We start from the raw sequence: 24,381 nt of genomic DNA, 5'->3' as shown, positions 1-24,381 counted from the left end.
TCTTCAATACATACCCTTCAACTCTCACAGTCAACTAGCAGAATGTATTCCTACTTATTTGATACATCCTCTTTCCTCTACTCTGCGTTTTCTAATGTGCATTTCAGAAACCCTTGAAAATGTTGTAAAGTGACACAAAATATGTGTTTTTTTGTTTTTTGCATTTAAGGTACTTAAGTTTGAAGTTGCTACCAAGGGGTTAAACAAGAAACATAACTCTATATAAACGGATATCAACCCTGTGTTCCTGGGTCGTAGGTTATTTACATCAGGCAGGACGGTGCCACGACGACAGCAAAAACAAAAACAATCGGAAAAGAAAAGAAGCGATGTCATGTCAAGTCTAGTCCAGGTGAGACTGGAGAGCAAGTGTAGCTGGGGCAGGAGGAAACAGGTGAATACAGTACAGTACATGCTGAAGGAGACTAGGGCAGAGGGAAGATCTGTAGTAGTGCAGTAAGCTGAAGCCAATACCCTTTTCCCCTCCCCTGTGTCTCCTATCCCTCCCTCCCCTCCCTCCCCTCCCTCCCTCCCTCCCTCCCTCCCTCCCTCCCTCCCTCCCTCCCTCCCTCCCTCCCTCCCTCCCTCCCTCCCTCCCTCCCTCCCTCCCTCCCTCCCTCCCTCCCTCCCTCCCTCCCTCCCCTCCCCTCCCCTCCCTCCCCCCCCTCCCTCCCTCCCCTCCCTCCCTCCCTCCTCTTTCACCTGTTAAAACAGCTAAGCTTATTACTACCTGGGCGGTTGGGACTGGGCTGGGTTCGAGGCTGGGTGGTAGAGGTTTGGGGTTGAAGTATTGCTGAAGGCGGCCCACAGGCCAGGATGCTCAGTCCGCTGTGCTCACCAGGCGACACACCCCCCCCTCGATGGCCAGGGACTGGCCTGCCACAGCACCAGGAGGGAGCCGGAGATGTGGGTCTGGGGGGAGAAAGAGATCAATGAATATGTATAAAATATAAGAACAGGGGAGGAATGAAAGATAAGGAGGGATCTGGGCGGGGGGGGGGGGGGGGGGGGGTCCAGGGGAAGAGAGGGTTAGGGAAAGGGGGAGGAGGATAGTTAGTTCATCATTCTTTGCTTAAAAAAATGTACCGCTCAGTTACCCGTTAATGTGCGTCGGTCTATCCAAAGCTAAATGAACCGAAACTGACATCCAAACTACTAAGAGAGCGCTATAACAGAGACTATTGTACACTGAGTCAATACCCTGCTAACCACTGCAACTCCATGACCACAGGAAGACTGCGCATCAAGGACGGCCTGTTGACAAGCACGCTGGAAGTGACCACACAATAAAACTCCAAATAGAGCTTGGAAATGGTTCTTGTTTGTCTGTGAAAAACACCATGCTTTAGTGATGTGATGTGTTTAAGAGCTGAAAGACCCAAACATTAACACCACAAAGGCTGAGAGTGTGTGTATATATAGCACACTGGCAATGCTAATTTTATGTTGTGGTTTTGACGTTCAGAACAATCATACAGTCATTTGTTCTCGGCGTGAGATGGAAAAACAAAACGCGTCACAAAGAAAGACGCTCATTGTCCTCCAAACACAGAGCAGACTGTTTACCCAAACTCAGCTCTTTCCTCTGTCCAAGACACTCAGTTTAAAGTGGTGAAGCTGGTCAGAGAGATAGGGGTGGACACAACCAGCCAGACAGGACCCCCACAGAACACAACCAGCCAGACAGGACCCCCACAGAACACAACCAGCCAGACAGGACCCCCACAGAACACAACCAGCCAGACAGGACCCCCACAGAACACAACCTGCCAGACAGGACCCCCACAGAACACAACCAGCCAGACAGGACCCCCACAGAACACAACCAGCCAGACAGGACCCCCACAGAACACAACCAGCCAGACAGGACCCCACAGAACACAACCTGCCAGACAGGACCCCCACAGAACACAACCTGCCAGACAGGACCCCCACAGAACACAACCAGCCAGACAGGACCCCCACAGAACACAACCAGCCAGACAGGACCCCCACAGAACACAACCAGCCAGACAGGACCCCCACAGAACACAACCAGCCAGACAGGACCCCCACAGAACACAACCTGCCAGACAGGACCCCCACAGAACACAACCAGCCAGACAGGACCCCCACAGAACACAACCTGCCAGACAGGACCCCCACAGAACACAACCTGCCAGACAGGACCCCCACAGAACACAACCAGCCAGACAGGACCCCCACAGAACACAACCTGCCAGACAGGACCCCCACAGAACACAACCAGCCAGACAGGACCCCCACAGAACACAACCTGCCAGACAGGACCCCCACAGAACACAACCTGCCAGACAGGACCCCCACAGAACACAACCTGCCAGACAGGACCCCCCACAGAACACAACCAGCCAGACAGGACCCCCACAGAACACAACCTGCCAGACAGGACCCCCACAGAACACAACCTGCCAGACAGGACCCCCACAGAACACAACCAGCCAGACAGGACCCCCACAGAACACAACCAGCCAGACAGGACCCCCACAGAACACAACCAGCCAGACAGGACCCCCACAGAACACAACCAGCCAGACAGGACCCCCACAGAACACAACCAGCCAGACAGGACCCCCACAGAACACAACCAGCCAGACAGGACCCCCACAGAACACAACCAGCCAGACAGGACCCCCACAGAACACAACCAGCCAGACAGGACCCCCACAGAACACAACCAGCCAGACAGGACCCCCACAGAACACAACCAGCCAGACAGGACCCCCACAGAACACAACCTGCCAGACAGGACCCCCACAGAACACAACCAGCCAGACAGGACCCCCACAGAACACAACCTGCCAGACAGGACCCCCACAGAACACAACCAGCCAGACAGGACCCCCACAGAACACAACCTGCCAGACAGGACCCCCACAGAACACAACCTGCCAGACAGGACCCCCACAGAACACAACCTGCCAGACAGGACCCCCACAGAACACAACCAGCCAGACAGGACCCCCACAGAACACAACCTGCCAGACAGGACCCCCACAGAACACAACCTGCCAGACAGGACCCCCACAGAACACAACCAGCCAGACAGGACCCCACAGAACACAACCAGCCAGACAGGACCCCCACAGAACACAACCAGCCAGACAGGACCCCCACAGAACACAACCAGCCAGACAGGACCCCCACAGAACACAACCAGCCAGACAGGACCCCCACAGAACACAACCAGCCAGACAGGACCCCCACAGAACACAACCAGCCAGACAGGACCCCCACAGAACACAACCAGCCAGACAGGACCCCCCACAGAACACAACAGCCAGACAGGACCCCCACAGAACACAACCAGCCAGACAGGACCCCCACAGAACACAACCAGCCAGACAGGACCCCCACAGAACACAACCAGCCAGACAGGACCCCCACAGAACACAACCAGCCAGACAGGACCCCCACAGAACACAACCTGCCAGACAGGACCCCCACAGAACACAACTGCCAGACAGGACCCCACAGAACACAACCAGCCAGACAGGACCCCCACAGAACACAACCTGCCAGACAGGACCCCCACAGAACACAACCAGCCAGACAGGACCCCCACAGAGCCACTCTGCTCCACAGACGCTTCACATCCATCCCCTACGCATCCATCCCCTACGCATCCATCCCCTACGCATCCATCCCCTACGCATCCATCCCCTACGCATCCATCCCCTACGCATCCATCCCCTACGCATCCATCCCCTACGCATCCATCCCTACGCATCCATCCCCTACGCATCCATCCCCTACACCAGAGACCCGCAGGGAGGGAAGAGCTCAATGGTTAGAGCATTGCAGACCAAGAGGTCTCTGGTCCTGGTCTCTGGCTCTCTGGACTACAGTGACCTCTCTGACAGTCTTTCACTGGGACACATGGGCGGTTCTCGTCTCTATTGGTCAGACATAACTGATGACCTCACATCCCTGTGATGACCTCACATCCTTGTTTACAGGGATGCATCACTGTGTACTGTAGCTGAATGCAGGAGACTAAACACAGGCAAGCCATACTTAACTGGTGAGTTTCAAGCAACAGTAAATATCTACATCTAAAAGACTCTGGAAAGACCAAATACGTTTTACTTTCATTTAATTTCTGGCCTGGGGTCAAACTGGGTGAAACTGAGGCAACATTTAATTTAGTTTTTCAGGATGTTTGTTCCTCAAGAAGAAAAAAAGAACCTACAAAGTGGTACTGTGTTAAAGCACATATTTGGCACATCAGATATCCCTAGATCAGCAGTGAGTTCTGAACACAGCGTTATGCTGGCACAGGTGTCAAGAGAGAGCTTACGTGCTCACATTCCACCACCAACACACAGACCGCATTTAGCATATCCACAGATACTGATATCCCCCCGCTGTGGGACTGCAGTGAACCCTGTACAGACACAGGTAAGACCATGAGGACAGGGGGAGAGAGAGAGAGGGAGGGGGGGGAGAGAGAGGGAGAGAGAGAGAGGGAGGGGAGGAGAGAGAGGGAGGGGGAGAAAGGGGGAGAGAGGGGGAGCAACAGAGGGCCACTTTGAAATCGGACCCGGAGCCCTACAACAGTGCCCTCTCACATGAGGACACATCAGCTACATCAGCAAAACAGTGGGCAAGGCACAGTGTGCACGCTGCGAGCAGAGCAGAGATTAACACACCGTCACTTCAGACACCCTGCCCCTCCCTCTCCCAGAGCTGCTCCACTGAGGACACCCTGCACCTCCCTCTCCCAGAGCTGCTCCACTGAGGACCCCCTGCTCCCCCCTCTCCCAGAGCTGCTCCACTGAGGACACCCTGCACCCCCCTCTCCCAGAGCTGCTCCACTGAGGACACCCTGCACCCCCTCTCCCAGAGCTGCTCCACTGAGGACACCCTGCACCTCCCTCTCCAGAGCTGCTCCACTGAGGACACCCTGCACCCCCCTCTCCCAGAGCTGCTCCACTTCAGACACCCTGCACCCCCCTCTCCCAGAGCTGCTCCACTTCAGACACCCTGCACCCCCCTCTCCCAGAGCTGCTCCACTTCAGACACCCTGCACCCCCCTCTCCCAGAGCTGCTCCACTGAGGACACCCTGCACCTCCCTCTCCCAGAGCTGCTCCACTGAGGACACCCTGCACCTCCCTCTCCCAGAGCTGCTCCACTGAGGACACCCTGCACCTCCTCTCCCAGAGCTGCTCCACTGAGGGACACCCTGCACCCCCCTCTCCAGAGCTGCTCCACTGAGGACACCCTGCACCTCCCTCTCCCAGAGCTGCTCCACTGAGGACACCCTGCACCTCCCTCTCCCAGAGCTGCTCCACCTCAGACACCCTGCACTCCCCTCTCCCAGAGCTGCTCCACTGAGGACACCCTGCACTCCCCTCTCCCAGAGCTTCTCCACCTCAGACACCCTGCACTCCCCTCTCCCAGAGCTGCTCCACTGAGGACACCCTGCACCTCCCTCTCCAGAGCTGCTCCACTTCAGACACCCTGCACCTCCCTCTCCCAGAGCTGCTCCACTGAGGACACCCCTGCACCTCCCTCTCCCAGAGCTGCTCCACTGAGGACACCCTGCACCTCCCTCTCCCAGAGCTGCTCCACCTCAGACACCCTGCACCCCCCTCTCCCAGAGCTGCTCCACTGAGACACCCTGCACCCCCCTCTCCCAGAGCTGCTCCACTGAGGACACCCTGCACCCCCCTCTCCAGTGTTAGTTACATATCCTGACAACCAGCTGATTAGACCACAGCTTTTCTTTTGCCATGAAAATTGAGCAATTTTCTCAGGAGGTATATTCAAACAGAAGGCAGGGGTCTGGCTGTGGTTCAATGATGCTTCATGCAATCACATTTCCACTCCATTTTGCAGCTCTGCAGTTTTCAAGAACCTGCCTCTAGAAGAAAACCAGACAGATTCTTCCTGAAAACGCATTCGTTTTTTAGGTTATATTTTTCAAATAAAGAGACAAATACTGGATGTATAACAACTTGAGGCAGGCCTGCAGCTAGTTCGGAATAAAAACCATAAGTCATGAAAACAAAAATACTACTCATAAATTATGAAAACATGTTTTGAATAATTTGGCCACAAGGACTTAAAATTATATTATATTTAACTTCTTTTACATTCAGTTACATGTCAAACTTGTCATTTGAGGGAATCGTTTTAACAGTTCGTTACAATGGGAACTAAGTCATCTGTCTGTCATTTTCTATAAACCGTTCTGTGTTCTACTACACAGCCTGCTACCTCCCAAACTGTACACCTACAGTAAAACACAGAAAGACTCCCTTTTCCACTGAACGTGAGTAAATCAATCAAGTGTTTAGGTCCAGTAGAGCAGTGTTGTGGGAGCCTTACCTTGGCCTTCCCATCCTGGGCAGACATGTACCCCACACACATGCTCTCTGTTGTGTGGCTCCACAGGAACTCCACTGGGGAGAGAGAGGGAGGGAGAGGGAGACAAGAGAGAGAGGGAGGGAGGGGGAGAGTTAGGGAGAGAGGGATGGGAGAGGTCAGTAAAGGAGAGATGAATAAAGAGGAAAGATAAACAGCCGAGTGAGGAGAGAAAGCAGGGCGTGGGAGGATCATCTGGGTGAGGTTTAGTCCACTGTCTCACATGCTGTAGTTACACACACAATAAAGTTTATATCCAACCCAGGAGAATAACTTGGTTATTTGACAGCTGGCATTGCCCGCACAAATGTGCCAAACTAAACCCACCCACAAAACATCATGAAAATATATGACATACAGTTGCAGTGTTATTGTGAAGGAGGGCTGAGGGCTGGAAGTGAAATGCAATTACAGCGACACAAAGATGTGGTTACGAGACACGGAGGGACGGGTTCATCTCTGAAATCAAGGCTGCGCACCCTGTCCAGCTGAACACCGGCCCTGTTCCCCCTGGTGGACACGGGACTCACCCTGTGTCACAACCAGCTCCAGACCAGCCCTGTGTTGTAAAGGTGCAGAATGTTTGTGAGGTAGGAAATGTCATCGAACAGGATGATGAAGTGAGCATTGTTGGCAGAGGACCATCCATGTGCTGTAAATCCTAAATGAAGACGTCTTCTTATCTGCTCGATCACCCCCTGCCAGTTACACAACAGCATCATTGTTTTCACAGCGGCTGTGGATTATCGTTAATGTGTTTAACACTCACTTCCAGTGACAATGAGGCAGCTGGGATGTTTGGTCAGTGCACACCTACACACACCTACACTTGCACACGTTGGCGGGAGATCATCTGTCAACATGAGCTCTTCTCCTGTCTGGCCCCCCAAAGGTGGAACCACCTCCATCAGAGACACTGACTGTCTCCTCACCTTGAAGAATAGGCTTAAGACGCACTTGTTCCAGGAGTACAACGCTACTTACGAATGATTTGCTGGACCTGATGTTTTCTCCAGGATCACAATGACTCTTATTGAGAGACTTGTTGCTCTTGTTGGTTAGTTGTAACCGACTTAAAACTATTGTACTCGCTGTGAAATATATTTTTGTTGCTTGCTTTTCTCCACAGGTACACTTTTGAGGTTCATGTTGTTTAATTTTGACTTGTTTAACTACATGCTCTTATGGTTCTTCCCTTTGGGAATTATTTGGTTTTCACCAAAGAGGACACCCTGCACCCCCCTCTCCCAGAGTCTGGGGCAGCTGAAGAGCGTTTCAAAGCTTCCCTTCAAAGTGACCATCTACAGCAGGGGACCCCAACCCTGTTCCTGGAGAGCTACCTGCCTGTTGGGTAGGCTAGGGGGGGGAAGAGGAGGCATGGCTCTTCTTATCTGAGGATTAGTGGTTGATTCATTGGTGGGAGGTCTCTGTTTGAACCAGAGACCAGGGGTGTGAAACCGGAGCCTGATTGTGGTGGTTTAGACACAGACCACCCGCCTGGCTCGCCACAGCCCCCTCCCTCCCTCCCCCCACATATCTGATGACAGAAATACCCCACCGCTTGTTCTCCAGGGCCTGTTTGGAAGGAGGGGGTGTGTTCTGGGCTAGGAGAGCGAGGGTTCTTACCCAGTATGGCCTGGATGTCCTGAGACGGCTGGGCTTCCACGCATCTGCAGCCCCTGAGCACGATGACCCCGCCCAGGACACAGTCCTCGTTGGGCAGGAATGGAGAGCCTGGGGACACGAGCGGAACCATGAACACACATCCACTGATCCGGTCCTGGGTCAGTGTCTACAGCCCTGCATATCGCTTCTGAATGCTTCAAGTGCTCTGCTTAGCTGGGCCAAACCAAGCAACTGCTAGCAATTACTCTGTCTAAGACCATTGTTTTATTGAGCAGACTTGAAAAACGTCTGGTCCACGTCTACAATGGGTTCATTTTAGCACATAATAGGCTAATGATAGGTGCTGTAATTCCTGTTCTTCACACAGTGTACCACTGCAGGAGGCTTCCCTTACACCAAAACATCCGGCTTCATTACAGGTTAAGGGCTCTTCACAGTGAATGACCAGTTTGTGTAGGGCTTTTTGCTCCTAGTAAGAGGAGATATTGCACATTCAATGGGAACAAAGCAGGCGTAATAACAGACATATCTAAATGGAATGGACAGGGGTATAAGTTTGTGTCTTTGACATGGGCTAAGGACTAACTCTAGCGCTATACACTCCAGTTAGAAACATAAAATATTGCAAGGAATCTGACCATTTCATAAACCTGTTATTGTTGCTTTTGCACGCAATAGTTTGTTTTCTGAGTTGTATGTCAGTTTGCTGTAGAAATGCCCCCTTTGTCTGACACTCCATAAAAGTTTGGACTATAGCTTGGCCTGCCTTCACAGAAAACCTTGGAATTTGTACCGCATTTTGAGAGTCTCTTAAATTTTCGTTTAGTTAACTATTCTATACTAAATTTGAACTTTGTAAACATGCCGCAAGATCAAAGATGTTCACTTTGTTTGGAATTTGTATATTTATCTTCAATAAAATCTACAACTGACAAAAAAACATATATCAAAAGTTTCTATTTGTGTGGTTTGAGTTTGTGTCACCTTTTCTATAAAAATAGATACTTTCTCAGACCCTGTTCATGTCCTCATCGTTTGACAAAAGGCAATTTAACAGAAAGCCATTGAAATCACAATGATAGCATTGCTAAATGAAAAAACATAGGCGGTTATATTTAGAGAACTCAATTTAAATGCATCATGTAACTGAAGTGGGAGTCGTCCACATCAGAGAGAGCCATCGTCCCTCCTCGATGAAGCAGGATTTATTGAGCTTTGTGTAATATAATGGTGCATGATTTAGAAGATTAACAATAATTGTCTTGTAAAAGACTCGCTCAATCTCTTCTAAACGACCTGTGCTGCATGTCTGTGTCAGAGCCAGCCAATGGTGACTTGACTTCTGAAGTGGGACAAACTGTCTATGTTTCCACATCCAATCCAGTTCTCCCTCCTTTCTCTCCGCTCCTCTCCTCCCTCCCCTCCCCCTCCCTCCCCTCCCCTCCTCTCTCTCCCCTCCCCTCCCCTCCTCTCTTCACTCCCCTCCTCTCTCTCCCCTCCTCCTCTCTCTCCCTTCCTCCTCTCTCCCCTCCATCCCTCCTGTTTTCCTCCTCCTCTCGCTGTCCTCCCTCCCTCCCTCCCTCCCTCCCTCCCTCCCTCCCTCCCTCCCTCCCTCCCTCCCTCCCTCCCTCCCTCCCTCCCTCCCTCCCTCCCTCCCTCCCTCCCTCCGCTCAGCCCCAGGTCGTGCTCATGGTCCCAGAAAAGGAGCCAAGTGTTACTAAACACTGACCACTTCTGAAAAACCTGACTAAAAAACATCTTCAAATAAAATGTCAACAATATATTCATGTCGCCTGAAAATGACACCAGCTGTCAAATATGGATCTGTGGAACATTTGCGGACCTTGTTGGAGCACATGTAATAGACCCGTAAATCACAAGCTGTCTGCTTTGATCCCCAGTTTGATCCCCGTGTTGCCAGTTGTTTGAAAATGTTGTATTTTGCTTCAGTTTTGCAGTGGAATATCCTCCATAGTAAACAGATGCTTGGCTGACAGTATCTGATTTGATGGTGAGGGACGTGGGTGGGTGAGGGAGGGGGGGAGGAGAAGGAACACGGGGTGAGGAGGGTAGGTGAGGAGTGGGAGGAGGGTGAGGGAGGGAGGGAGGAGGAAGGGTGAGGATGGTGAGGGAGGGAGGAGGAAAGGTGAGGGAGGAGGAAGGGTGAGGATGGTGAGGGAGGGAGGAGGAAGGGTAAGGATGGTGAGGGAGGGAGGAGGAAAGGTGAGGGAGGAGGAAGGGTGAGGAGGGTGAGGGAGGGAGGAGGGTAGGTGAGGAGTGGGAGGAGGAAGGGTGAGGGAGGAGGAAGGGTGAGGGAGGAGGAAGGGTGAGGGAGGGAGGAGGGTAGGTGAGGAGTGGGAGGAGGGTAGGTGAGGAGTGGGAGGAGGAAGGGTGAGGGAGGAGGAAGGGTGAGGGAGGAGGAAGGGTGAGGGAGGGAGGAGGGTAGGTGAGGAGTGGGAGGAGGGTAGGTGAGGAGTGGGAGGAGGAAGGGTGAGGGAGGAGGAAGGGTGAGGGAGGGAGGAGGGTAGGTGAGGAGTGGGAGGAGGGTAGGTGAGGAGTGGGAGGAGGGTAGGTGAGGAGTGGGAGGAGGAAGGGTGAGGGAGGAGGAAGGGTGAGGGAGGGAGGAGGGTAGGTGAGGAGTGGGAGGAGGGTAGGTGAGGAGTGGGAGGAGGGTAGGTGAGGAGTGGGAGGAGGAAGGGTGAGGGAGGGAGGAGGGTAGGTGAGGAGTGGGAGGAGGAAGGGTGAGGGAGGAGGAAGGGTGAGGGAGGAGGAAGGGTGAGGGAGGAGGAAGGGTGAGGGAGGAGGAAGGGTGAGGGAGGAGGAAGGGTGAGGGAGGAGGAAGGGTGAGGGAGGAGGAAGGGTAGTTCCACTCACTGATGAACTTGTTCTGCATGGCCTCCAGCAGTGCTTGGTGGGCATCATCAGCCTGCATGGCAGAAGAACACTCCCGAGCCAGCATGGTGCGGATCAGATGCTCCCCACAACCTGGAGGAGCACACACACACACACGTGAGGACGCACCCACAGTCTGGAGCACACACACGCACAAGCCACCCACCTCACCACACAGCATGTGTGAATGCTAACCCCTCAATGAAAACAAATCCACAGGCATCAACGTACACAAGTCCCACGTAGAGAGGCCTGATGTCAGGACGGTGAGATGTGTTAGTAGAGCTGGCCGTGAGCAGCTGCTGTGAGGGCCTCTCTGTTCCAACTCTGACGCTCGGCAGGTCTACTGCATCTGACGAGCGCTCTAGTTCTGCTCCAAAACAACAGCAATTTGTTTCAACGAGCCAAGAGTCGTAAAGAGATCAAAGAGAACGCAGATCATCCAGAGGTCTCACCTCCTCTCTACTACAGACCTGTCTCACCTCCTCTCTACTACAGACCTGTCTCACCTCCTCTCTACTACAGACCTGTCTCACCTCTCTACTACAGACCTGTTTGACTTCCTCTACTACAGACCTGTCTCACCTCCACACCTGTCTCACCTCCACACCTGTGTCACCTCTCTACTACAGACCTGTCTCACCTCCTCTCTACTACAGACCTGTCTCACCTCCTCTCTACTACAGACCTGTCTCACCTCCTCTCTACTACAGACCTGTCTCACCTCTCTACTACAGACCTGTTTGACTTCCTCTACTACAGACCTGTCTCACCTCCACACCTGTCTCACCTCCACACCTGTGTCACCTCTCTACTACAGACCTGTCTCACCTCCTCTCTACTACAGACCTGTCTCACCTCCTCTCTACTACAGACCTGTCTCACCTCCTCTCTACTACAGACCTGTCTCACCTCCACACCTGTCTCACCTCCTCATTACTACAGACCTGTCTCACCTCCTCTCTACTACAGACATGTCTCACCTCCACACCTGTCTCACCTCCTCTCTACTACAGACCTGTCTCACATCCTCTCTACTACAGACCTGTCTCACTTCCTCTCTACTGCAGACCTGTCTCACCTCCACACCTGTCTCACATCTTCTCTACTACATACCTGTCTCACCTCCACACCTGTCTCACCTCCTCTCTACTACAGACCTGTCTCACCTCCACACCTGTCTACAACAGACCTGTCTAACCCCCACATCTGTTTAACTTCCACACGTCTCACCTCCTCTCTACTACAGACCTGTCTCACCTTCACACCTGTCTCACCTCCACACCTGTCTACAACAGAGCAGGTGGATGTGAATCACCACACAGATCCAGAGATGGATAGCCCTCTAAGTTCTGCCAGATTGTATGATGGAGTTTGTTTTTCTATCCGTTATCATTTGGTCTGGGTGAGCCCCAGGTCTCAGAGTATCTAAATATATGTTAAATACATCTATAAAAGTTATATATAATGCATAAAAATACAGATTTAAAAAAAGGGCATTGGCCAAGCAGTTACATGTAACACCTCTAAGAGGAAACAAATATTTGGAAATGTTGAAAGTATGAGTCTAAAGACCTCTAGTGTAATCTTGGCTAGCTAAGGCTCTGGAAATGGAGGGAAAAAAATCTGCAAGTGAAAACAAAGGACTTTTGGCAAGCGCTCAAGAGTAAAGCTGTAAAGACTAAAGAAAATAGCCTTGTTGTTTCTGTAAACACAAATGAAGGCCCCATAAAATATCAGGTAACTACAACAGAACCGTACGCAGGTTGGTTACCGAGGCAACAAAACGCCTGAAGTGATCTGAAGTTCTTTTTTAACAAGAAGCAAAATGGCGGATTGGCCCGCTACCTAACCCTGTGTATTCTGTTTACAGTAAACTGCTATGCATCGGGGGGGAAGGGGTATCTCACCAGTGGGCCTGGAGCTTTAACAAGGAGAGTGTTTCTGTGAGAGCTAAAAGCCCACAGGAGAGAAATGTCAATAATATAAAACAAACTAAGACATGGTGTGCGACAGCCAGCCACGTAGAGAGGAAACACTGAGGGGTTGTTACCGAGCTCTCCACAGCCACGGCAACAGGAAACACAGTGCGTAAAGGTTAAGAAGGAGGGCAAGACAGAGAGGAGACAGAACGCAGGGTGACTGGGGAGGATAGGAGAGAGAGAGACAGAGAGAGGGAGACAGAGAGAGAGAGAGACAGAGAGAGAGGACCAAACTCCCAGTGTCAGAACCAAAATGATTGTTTTTTTGCTTCTTTTGATGGGAATGCCTTTCAAGTTTGGGAAATTAAAAACAGGTGTTGAGCTGGGACACACATTTCTCCCTTCCCCATCCCCATACGGAAAGCGTTTTCAATTTTGACTCACATGAAAGGAATACCCACACCATTGGAGGATGAGGAGGGCGACAACATATGGAGGGAGAATAACTGGTTCTAAGGCCGGGATAAGAGTGGATCCCCTAAAACAATACAACAAAGCCTTCAGTCGAGAATTAACCAACTCAAACCGAGGGAGTGGGAAATGGCTGGTGTGTCTGGTGTGAAGGAACACGAGGAGCAGGACTGACAGGACTGTCAGGAGCAGTGGCAGCAGCTCTGTCTGGGCCTGTCTGGTGTGCTGCAGAGCGCACCAGCCGTAAGTAGGCTAGCCTCTTCACAGGACCGGGTCAGGGCCACATTAACGACGTGACCCTGACCCGCCAGAGGGGGCATTAACCCCTTCTTCAGAAGCGGAGCGCTCAGGGCCACCAGCCTGCTTAACTGGGGGTGTTGTCGTCTGTTCCCCATGAACGCAGGGCCGGGGCACGGTGGAAGAATGCCTCACAGCAACAAGGACCCGCTTGGGGCCCTGTCTGGGGCTCAGGTGGGACCGATCTCTTTCCTGCCCATGTCCCTGGCCAGGCAGCACTTGGACCCCGCTCCCCTTGATGCGGATAACCACTGCCCTGGGAGTCTACTTCTGATTAAATCGGGCCTAGACTTCTGGATGATGGGGTTACGGAGACAGATAGCTGAAAGCCAGAGACCCAGGCAGGGCCGGAGGGCTTGGGCCCAGGCAGGGCCGGAGGGCTTGGGCCCAGGCAGGGCCGGAGGGCTTGGGCCCAGGCAGGGCCGGAGGGCTTGGGCCCAGGCAGGGCCGGAGGTCTGGGAGAATGTTGTCTTCAACCTCCTATGCTGAATACTCCCTCAGTCCAGCATGCTACGATACAGAGGTGTGCCTCTGACTACAGCATGCAGAAGCACAGGAACAGTAAAAGGCAGTTATAAGCTGTTCCTTGTGGGCGTCACACAAAGTCAGTAGCAGTTTTACAGGGTGTCTCGCTGTTAGTCACTTCCTCCTCCCGAGAATTATTTTAATAAAATTATAGGCGGCCCTTTTTCACTGCATTTCCTGGCACCTGAACCCTTCTCTCCGCGCCCGTGGTGACGAGGAGAGAGATCAGCTTAAAGCTACAGCGCTGAGAAAGTGCCCGTTATCTCCGCAGCCCAAACACACACGACCCAAACGCCAGCCTGTCTGGTCACATCAGCTCCTCTTCCTTGAGATGCATTCTGCTGGAGATGCGCGTCAAAAGGAGTTAATGTCCTTAGGACCTGAAAGAAGAACACTGTCTGCCAGTTTTAAAGACCGGAGGACAATATAGGCCGAGTCTATTCAAAAACCTACATGTCTGTCGGACCTTTATGCCGCAAACTACAATGTTGATGTCCAGTGTATGAATAGCAGTGCTCTTTCATCATCACAGCAGCTTTTAGAGCCAGATGCTCCATTCTCCCTGTGAGCAGACCCAGGCATGCTCACATACGTAGCAGGAATACGTTAAAAAGACCTACAAAGGAAACGGTTTCTTCATACGACAGACTGCGTTAGTTTAAAACCTAAAGACCCCGCCTTAGGGAATTGTCTTGCCAAGAAGCAGGCAAAGCACTAAATCGAATCTAGCTTCAAAAGTATGTCCCTTTCCATGTGGGTGCAGACATTTCACATATTGTTGATATTCTATTCTGATATCTGTACAAAGGCCTGAGCAAGAGGGGAAAATATTCACATTTATCAGATGTTGTGCTTCCCCCAAAAAATGACCCAGAGCACAAAGTCATCATCACATGATTCCACGTTTCAGACCAAGAATTCCATTTCCAACTAAATGGTGCTGCTGTTGAGAGCTTCTCTGCTCTCTCCCACAGTCCTACTGACTCTGTCAACACAGTCCAGCTGGTGAGCTGTCTTCCTGTCATATATGAACCAGTACCCTCCATCTCCTCCAATCACAACATTCTATCACAATCAGGACCGAAGGAAGAAGTTCACCCAGACGCAACGGAGGACAAAACAACAGACGGTGTTATGATAATATCAAACTCTACTCAACTCCTGTCTTTCAAAAATGAGTTTGGCAACTCTCACTGACCCTTAAAACATGGCCCCTCAATGGCTAAACCTCACACAAACAGGTTCTGACATTGAGGAAAGCAGTAGTGCCAAATCTGTATTGTATGAGTGTGAGTGTCCTCTCCCCTCTCCCCTTCCCCCCTCTCTCCCTTCCCTCTCCTTCTCTCCCTCCCCTCTCTCTTTCCCCTCTCTCATCCATCTCCGTTTATGAGAGCGACATGAAAGTGAAACTCTACACTAACAAAACAGAGGTGCTGTGTGGAGGAGAGCCGGCTTGTTTCTCAGTGGTTGAAGGCGTTGCGAGGATGCGTCACAGTGGGCCTACGATGTACATGTCATCATCTGGATAACCTGCTCCAGACGTACACCTTGCTGGTTTTAGACTGGGGGGGGGAGAGGCTGGGAGGGGGGAGAGAGGCTGGGAGGGGGGAGAGAGGCTGGGAGGCAGGAGAGAGGCTGGGAGGCAGGGAGGGGGGAGAGGCTTGGAGGGGGGAGAGAGGCTGGGGAGGCTGGGAGGGGGGGAGGCTGGGAGGGGGGGAGGCTGGGAGGGGGGGAGGGGCTGGGAGGAGGGGGGGAGAGGCTGGGAGGGGGGAGAGAGGCTGGGAGAGAGGGAGAGGCTGGGAGGCATTCAAACACTTGTTAATATGCTGAACCAGGAAGAACACAGACACATTCAGGCAGACAGTCAGTCAAGAAGAGGGTGATTTCTGATACCTGAGGTACTCACTGCTGTAGAGTAAGGATTGACATTACAGGCATTCTCAGCCCAGCAGCCACATCCATAATGAGCAGCCTTGAGAGAGAAGAGATATTTGGGAGTTAGAAAAAGGTCCAGTATTTAACATCCATATCATGACTGTAGAGGGCTACTAGGGTTGTCATCATATTGAAGGAATGATGCTGCTGGTGGTGTTGGTGTGAGGGGAGGAGGTGTGTATGCTGCTGGTGTGAGGGGAGGAGGTGTGTATGCTGCTGGTGTGAGGGGAGGAGGTGTGTATGCTGCTGGTGTGAGGGGAGGAGGTGTGTATGCTGCTGGTGTGAGGGGAGGAGGTGTGTATGCTGCTGGTGTGAGGGGAGGAGGTGTGTATGCTGCTGGTGTGAGGGGAGGAGGTGTGTATGCTGCTGGTGTGAGGGGAGGAGGTGTGTATGCTGCCGGTGTGAGGGGAGGAGGTGTGTATGCTGCCGGTGTGAGGGGAGGAGGTGTGTATGCTGCCGGTGTGAGGGGAGGAGGTGTGTATGCTGCCGGTGTGAGGGGAGGAGGTGTGTATGCTGCCGGTGTGAGGGGAGGAGGTGTGTATGCTGCTGGTGTGAGGGGAGGAGGTGTGTATGCTGCTGGTGTGAGGGGAGGAGGTGTGTATGCTGCTGGTGTGAGGGGAGGAGGTGTGTATGCTGCCGGTGTGAGGGGAGGAGGTGTGTATGCTGCCGGTGTGAGGGGAGGAGGTGTGTATGCTGCCGGTGTGAGGGGAGGAGGTGTGTATGCTGCCGGTGTGAGGGGAGGAGGTGTGTATGCTGCCGGTGTGAGGGGAGGAGGTGTGTATGCTGCCGGTGTGAGGGGAGGAGGTGTGTATGCTGCCGGTGTGAGGGGAGGAGGTGTGTATGCTGCCGGTGTGAGGGGAGGAGGTGTGTATGCTGCCGGTGTGAGGGGAGGAGGTGTGTATGCTGCCGGTGTGAGGGGAGGAGGTGTGTATGCTGCCGGTGTGAGGGGAGGAGGTGTGTATGCTGCTGGTGTGAGGGGAGGAGGTGTGTATGCTGCTGGTACCTGGCCGACCCTGCCTGAGTGCTTCATCGCCAGGCCGCCGCTGGAGACAGCCGCCGCAACGTTTCCCTCCTGGTCCACGACGATGGCCCCGACCGTGTCCAGGCAGCCCGACACCTCCTCCTGCAGGACCAACACATCAACACCGGGACCTCAACCCCCGCGGGGGGCACCCGCAGAGAGGGGGCATGTGGATAGGGGGGACCCGCGGAGAGGGGGGGGCACGCGGGGAGGGGGGGGCACGCGGGGAGGGGGGGGGCACGCGGGGAGGGGTGGGGCACGCGGAGAGGGGGGCACGCGGGGCGGGGGAGAAGACTTCATTGTGTGGTTCTGGGGGTCGACAGTGCTGATTTTGTTTGGTGCACTCAGGTTGTGCTTTGGCAGTGAGAGGTGGTGTAGGACAGAAGTACTTTACTGGAGGTCTTGTCAAACAAACTCTTTGATATTCAATAATAACCAGAGCACTTCAGAACAGATTTTAATCACTTTGTGTCATGCAGATTTTATCATAGAAATATGTTGTTTGTCTTTTCCTTTCATTGGTTCTTTCATTTGCTGTTGGACATGTTTGTTTGGTGAGAGGTTGTGCTTCTTGATGTATGGGCCTCTAGAGGGTAGGCTACTAGTGCAGATGTTCCTCTGATACACAATCAGCATTCAACGCACTCCTTCGTCTGACCTTGGAGTGGGGATGGGTGCAGCTCAGTGGTTAGAGCTTTAGACTGCAGATCTGGTTCAGATTGCAGGTTAAATTTACCCTCTGTGAGTCACTTTGGAGAAGAGCATCTGCTAAATAAACACATTATAATAACATCTCCAGTGAGCCGAGTAGATGAGACCGTTCCTGGAGGGGAACGTGTTACATCGCTCTCTCTTGTTCCACATTAGGGAGACAACATGCTGTTTTATTTGAAAGCACAGTATTTGAATCCACTACAGTTTATATTCAGCTATGCGACTATCCCTAATCTGCACATATGGAGCAGGTGTTTGTGCCTTCATCAAACCACCGTACAGAAATGAACAAGAACATTTTTATGGTTTGGCAAACATCAGCCATTTTTGAAAGGCATAAATTTAAAAACAAAAAACGTATGAAAATCTAAACCAGACGTGCTGCAATCAATATCTGTCATGAAAACCACATGACTGACAGTTATAGAGGCCCTATTCAAAGCAGTATTTCTCAAATGGAAGCTATTTGGAAGTCATCTTTGTATTATAAAAGCTTGACATTTGTCTGGGGACAAGAACATCTATGTAAATCAAAAACCTTGACATAAATACACTTGAATCTCAAAGCTCTTGAATCCTGGCTCAAGAATTGGGCTTGGGAAAGAGCCACTACAGCGATTGAGGGCAGCTAAACAGGCTAGAATATGAATCATTGGGTGGGACACATGAGGGAAAAGAAAAACAATTAAATGCCTTTAATCCTCATTAACAAGCTCTCGGACGCCTAGATAAATCAACAGGAACATTAGGCTGACTAGCCCCCCAAAAAACAAACAGTCAGCCCAAGCTGTTATCGTTTCTTCAATTAAATTAATATATGCTTGAAATGGCGAGGATTAATCAAATAAGCCTGGGTAAACAATAGGACTGTTTAAAAACACAAGAAAACTGCCTCAGGCACAGGGCATTCCCACGAGGTGCAGCCCCTGTTCCAAACTCTCAGAGCCTCTCCCCGCCTTCCATCTCCTTCCTCAGAGGCCCAACACTGACTAATGACTAAATGACTAAATGTAAAACCACCGCGATGACAGACGCATCCTTCAACTGTTTGTTTTTGCTAAAAGCGCTGGGTGAAGGTTCTCACAGGGGTTGGAAGTTGGTTTAGGTGCAGTTCTATGGAAGTATGTGAAGTCCTCTGTGACACTGCTTTAAAAAAAGGGCTCTACAGATCAAATTGGATTTGATGTTACCGGCTACCTCATTGGCTGGGATCAACGAGGCAACACACAGCAAAGAATGCCATCAAGTGACCACTCCTGCTCTCCAGCTGTGTGTGTGTGTGTGTGTGTGTGTGAGTGTGCTCATGTAAATGTGTTTTTCTTTGATAGTGAGTAATTGAGGTGTCCACACCCTCTTGTCTCTAGGTCATTATGCTGTGGTTTCCTTGCAGGGGCACATAACACTAGTGAATTACAGGACTAGGCAGATGTTGAGCCTTTTTCATAAGCATAATGATGTCAAGACAAATGCTTCTGCTGCACTGCATTTAGGCCTAATTAAATCTACCGGCGGATGAAAACGATGAAAGAAAAAAACCCATTAACAACAACAACTCCTCTGCTTTCTTCCTAACCCCTTCAAATACTCGACATCTGTCAGTTCCAACCACTCTCTTCTCTCAAAACTTTTCTAATTACCCAATACCCCCTCCTCCCCCGTTCAGAATATTTTTAGACTAGCTAACCATGTAAAGTCAAGCACTGCGTTCTTCAGTTCCTAACGGTAGAGGAACCACTCACGTTTTCACTTGATTGTCGTCTTCTCTTGGTCTGGTTGAACCCAGAGTCCATCTTCTCTGCAAGCTCCATCTTGTGTTTGTTCCTCTTGTACGCTGATAAACTGAACTCTGCAAGGGAACAACAGAAGATCTCTCAGGTCAATCAGTCAATCAAATTTAATCTGTGCAGACCTTTTTACAAGCAATTCAACTCAGGGATTCAGAGACGCCTGCAGATCGGCAGCCCACAACCACCCCAAACCCTCAAGGAACCACCTCTGTCCTGCAGCCAAACAGACTGACCTCCTTCTGGACTAAATATGACAGTGTTAGGGAAGACACAGACTCACAGGCTAGGCAGACAGCTACGGTCTTAAGACAATGTAAAACAGTCTGTGTTATGGCTGTTATCAATAGAGCTACGCCCTATCTACTAACGGTAAGTACACAGTAAGATCCAGTGGTTTTTGATTACGGTTCAGTGACTATGAGCCAAGGAAAAATAAGCTTGATAGGCCTGCTATTAGAGGCATTGTTTATAGAACCCTTTCTGTTCAGCTCATTCCCAATCTTTTAATCAAAGAGGTCCAGCTAGTACAAATCAGCGCAATTAGAACATTTAGAAAATTAAATGGAATGCAATCAGGGCCAGTTAAAATAGCATGGGAGTCAGTGATCTTGAGGAGCGACCAAGGTAAGAGAGCCAGATGAGAAAACAGACTTTATGGCTTCTGAATCGTTCATCAGTGCTTTAAAGGGGGATGGCGTGAAATTACAAGACATCAAGTAACTTAAGTTACACAGAGCAGCTAGTGCCACAGCATGCTCACGGGACGCATGAGGTACCACTGCCCTTCCAGCGCGCACTCTACGATGGAGAAAAACAAGACACTCCAGACATCATCAGTGGTTCCAGCTGTTTGTAAAGTCTTTGTCTTGAGTTCTTCAAGCACTGCTGTGTCCTACAACTACGGGAGTGCCAGCTCTTTTCAGTTTACGGTCCAAGTTGTGTAAAATACATGAGGCGTGTGATGAGAGGTTGTATCAAATCTAAATCCAGAAAAGTGAACAATTGAATCAATATTGGGGGGGGGGGGGGGGGGGGGGGGGGGGAGGAGGAGCATGTCTTTCATACGTTTTGCTTGAAAGCACCCTTTAAATAGCAGGCATAAATACTTCTAACAAAACCTAGTTCAGTCCACTCTGTTTTCTTATGGAGGTCATGGTTCATTAATTCCCCATTAGATCAACATGTTCCCTCAACTGATAGACTTATTCTAGCTTGAAAACGGTAGTATATCAAGTTAGTATAGGTCTATATCAAGCTAAAACAAGTATATCAAGTTAGTATAGGTTTATATTGCGCTAGAATAGGTCTATATCAAGTTAAAATATGTCTCTGTCAAGCTACAAAAGGTCTATATCAAGTTATAATAGGTCTATGTCAAGTTATAACAGGTCTATATAAAGTTATAATAGGTCTATATTGCGCTAGAATAAGTCTATATTGCGCTAGAATAGGTCTATATCAAGTCAGAATGTGTGTGATCACTGATACTTACTGGTGGCCATCTTGTCTGAGGGGCATGGTGGGATCCCATGACCCACCGCCCAGTCATGCGCTCCTCTGCCTACTAAGAAGCTGAGCCAGGAGAACAACACAAACGTGATACAGCTCATATGACATTAAAATAATATGATATTAAAGAAGAGTCATAGAAAACATATTTACCAGGGGGGTATTCGACCCGCAGACAGCTTCCCTTTCTGTGCTTCACTCAGCAGTCTGTTAGCCACCAATACTGGGTTTTTTATTCCTGTGAAAACAAAACAAGACGCTTTTGACCTGTACAGATAAAACCTTCAGTAAGTTTGTTGGCTCTGAAAAATAGAAAGAGAGAAATTACTTGGAGAAATGTGGGCTGGAAACACAACACGGCTTTGGAAATCCAGGCCAACAAACTTTCATTTGTCATGTACCAATTTTATGGCTGAGTGTTACATCATACCCTCTAACAAAAACAATCTGTTGTCCTTTCAACTATTCTGAAATGCCAACTTTCACCTCCAAGCTTCTCTTAATAGCACAGCATAAAGGCACATTTAAGAAACCTGCTTCTGCTGGAGACACTACACACAAAAGTCTAGTAAATATTGAGGAGAACATGTCCTGTTGATACAATCCAGGTACAAATTGGGTGGTCTAATGAAAACCAGAATCCCCCCCCCCACCTTATAGAGATTTTACATACTAGCAACACTGAAGCCATAGTAGAAGTTACCCACCACTAATGGCGCCTACAGCTCCGTAATGTAATGATTTCCCATCCATGATGCTGGCGTCGCACTCGATTTCCCCCTTCAGGTTTAGGTTGGAGCCCATTCCAGCGTTGGTGAAGGGAGAGTCCTGGGAATGACAGGACTGTGTCAGAGACTGCAGACCAGTACAGTCTCTGTTGAAAAGGTTTTTAAAGCTAAAACTAGGCTTAATCGATGTCTGGGAAACTGGGCCTCGTAACATAGCCAGTAGCCTTTAGTTTCCCTGGCTGAAGGGGAACAAACCTCGAGCTCCACCAGGGCTGCAGCCACAGCCTCCACAGCCAGGGCCCCAGCCTTGAGTCTGTCCACTGCCTGGAGAACAGGGACACAAAGACACAGTCACACCACAGTTCTAGAACACAGTCACATCAGTAAATAGTAAATGGTCTGCATTTATACAGTGCTTTGTTCTACCTTAGCGGCACTCAAAGCGCTTTAAAACTTTTCACATTTGATCATAGAACTGATAACAAAAAGATTTGCATTTGAGAAGTCAGTACCTTTCCCGTGAAAATGATGGATTATTTAACAACCCCCCCCCCCCCCCAAAAGGTTTATCGTTCCACAAACTTGAAAGCAGAGACCGTGGAGCTTTATTACATGGAGGCGTGTAGCGGCTCTGAGCTGTGGGGTCAGCTGAAGGGTGGTGGTGGCGTGTTATCAACACATAACTCACATTCTCTGGCACGCACAGCCTCCTCTCCAAAGACCTGACCTCTCCTTTCATCCTGCTGGGTCGCTCACTACCCACTGTCTGAGGTCTTCATCTCAGGCCGTCTCTTCATCAAGATCACGCTATCAGATCCCCTTTAACTCAATAAGCTATTGTTCTACACTACCTGGGACATAATGCTGGCCTCATTCGTTGACCTCAAGTAGCACTAAAATGTGTTTTTTTTGATAATGCACCAGAAGACAGTTGTCTATGCATCAGTTGACCAAGCTGATTGCCAGGCGCAATAAAGGATGTATAATAGAATAGATGTATAATAATCCCCAGAAAGGACATGTGAAAATGCTAACACACCCTCTGGCAAGCTCTCTTGCAGACATGTTTGTATTCCTTGGCTTTTGATTCCGAATGATATCCTGCCCCTGAAAGAAGACGTTATCAAAAGTAGGTCAAATGATTCACACAGTAGACAAAATATGGCAGTCAAGTCACAATTTCTAATTAGAATTAGATTTTAAAATGCTTAATATTTCACATTAAGTACAGACCAAAGGCTGACAGAAATATCATGGCAGATTATAAATGTAAGTATATTCAGACAGAAAAAAAACGTCACCTGCATGCACCAGTACAAAACCAACGGCTTTCGTCCTGTCATTCTTGGTCGAGACTGCATCCTGTTTTGTTGACCATGAGTTAGCCAGAGTCGGGGCGGGTTGCCGCTCCTCGGCTGAATTCAATTTATTCTCCATCCCCTGTGCATAATAACTGTATGTGCATCATGACCCATCGGCTCCTTCAAAGTATGACATTCTGACTTGACACCTGTTTCAAGCAATGAGAAAGAGAAAAATACTATGCAACTGATATCGTTTTCAATAAAACTTATGTCAGGGATTTAGGTCATGCTTTCTGCCGTTTGACAAATAACAGTAGCTACACTTCAAAGTATCTCAATCAATGAGTTGACATACCACGACTAACTTCTTCGGTAACTTCAGCTATATGTCTACAAATCTGTTATCGTTAAGCCTTACTGCTCGCTAAAACAAACATCTGTCTAAACTGGACTTACTAGTAACTAATGTTAGCAAGCTCGTTTGTTAGCTAGCTACACTTACGCATTACATAATTTGCATAAATGTACCTACAAAAACATGCTATACAAATTAAACGGTCGTGGCATTCACACAAATTAGAATTTGGTCTCATGCATTCGCGACAACGAGTAAAGTGTGACATCTAGTCTATAGCCAGACAACTATATGCTAGCTAGCTATAATGTTAAGACTTATTAGCACGAACTAGACTTACGTGATTATAAACTTCGTCAGCTCGTTAGCTAACGAACTGTCATAAACGGAATATATTCAAGAAAGTATGTTAATTGTTACCGGGAATTTACATAAAATACCTCACTGGATGAAGACTTTGTAGCTTCTGTGCCGCTAAAGCTAGCTAATGATATCTGGCCACCAGCAATCACTTCCTGGTTCAGACGCACGTGGAGAAACCACTCAAACTTGAACGCTCAAAACAAAACATTGCCCCACGTGTTCACGTGTTGCACATGAAGCAGCATAGATATTAGTTTGATTTATTGAGTTATCGAGTCATGCCACTGATTTGGAATTTGATAGAATCAAATATATTCAATAGAAAGTACACAGGTACACGTCTACCTTTTCGCATATATTGATGTCATTAGTTAAGCTTACCTTTCTAGTTCACATTTGTGAGAATTAAACGAACGATTTGTATGAACTAAACTACGAGCTACTGAATAACTCACAAATAAATTATTTGCTTTGCTGTTAATCTAATAACTCCAACCAATATGCAGTCAAAGAGAGTCTTGTAGCTGATCTTACTCATCTGTCA

At 49.8% G+C, this 24,381-nt stretch overlaps 1 protein-coding gene across 1 annotated transcript; it reads right to left on the bottom strand.

Moving 5' to 3' along the window:
* Positions 1-707: 707 nt before the first annotated feature.
* tasp1 (taspase, threonine aspartase, 1) lies at positions 708-23,942 on the bottom strand. The gene is given in 15 exon segments (XM_067236269.1): positions 708-903; positions 906-912; positions 6,353-6,426; positions 8,015-8,122; positions 10,889-10,999; positions 16,015-16,093; positions 17,060-17,179; positions 19,531-19,637; positions 21,071-21,150; positions 21,241-21,325; positions 21,795-21,915; positions 22,071-22,139; positions 22,855-22,922; positions 23,117-23,325; positions 23,815-23,942. Coding segments are annotated over 14 exon segments (1,248 nt in total). The 5' UTR covers positions 23,253-23,325; positions 23,815-23,942; the 3' UTR covers positions 708-820.
* Positions 23,943-24,381: the final 439 nt, after the last annotated feature.

The sequence above is a fragment of the Osmerus mordax genome, chromosome 5, assembly GCF_038355195.1.
Source record: "Osmerus mordax isolate fOsmMor3 chromosome 5, fOsmMor3.pri, whole genome shotgun sequence".
Lineage (NCBI taxonomy): Eukaryota > Metazoa > Chordata > Actinopteri > Osmeriformes > Osmeridae > Osmerus > Osmerus mordax.
This window is presented reverse-complemented; position numbering and strand designations above follow the sequence as displayed.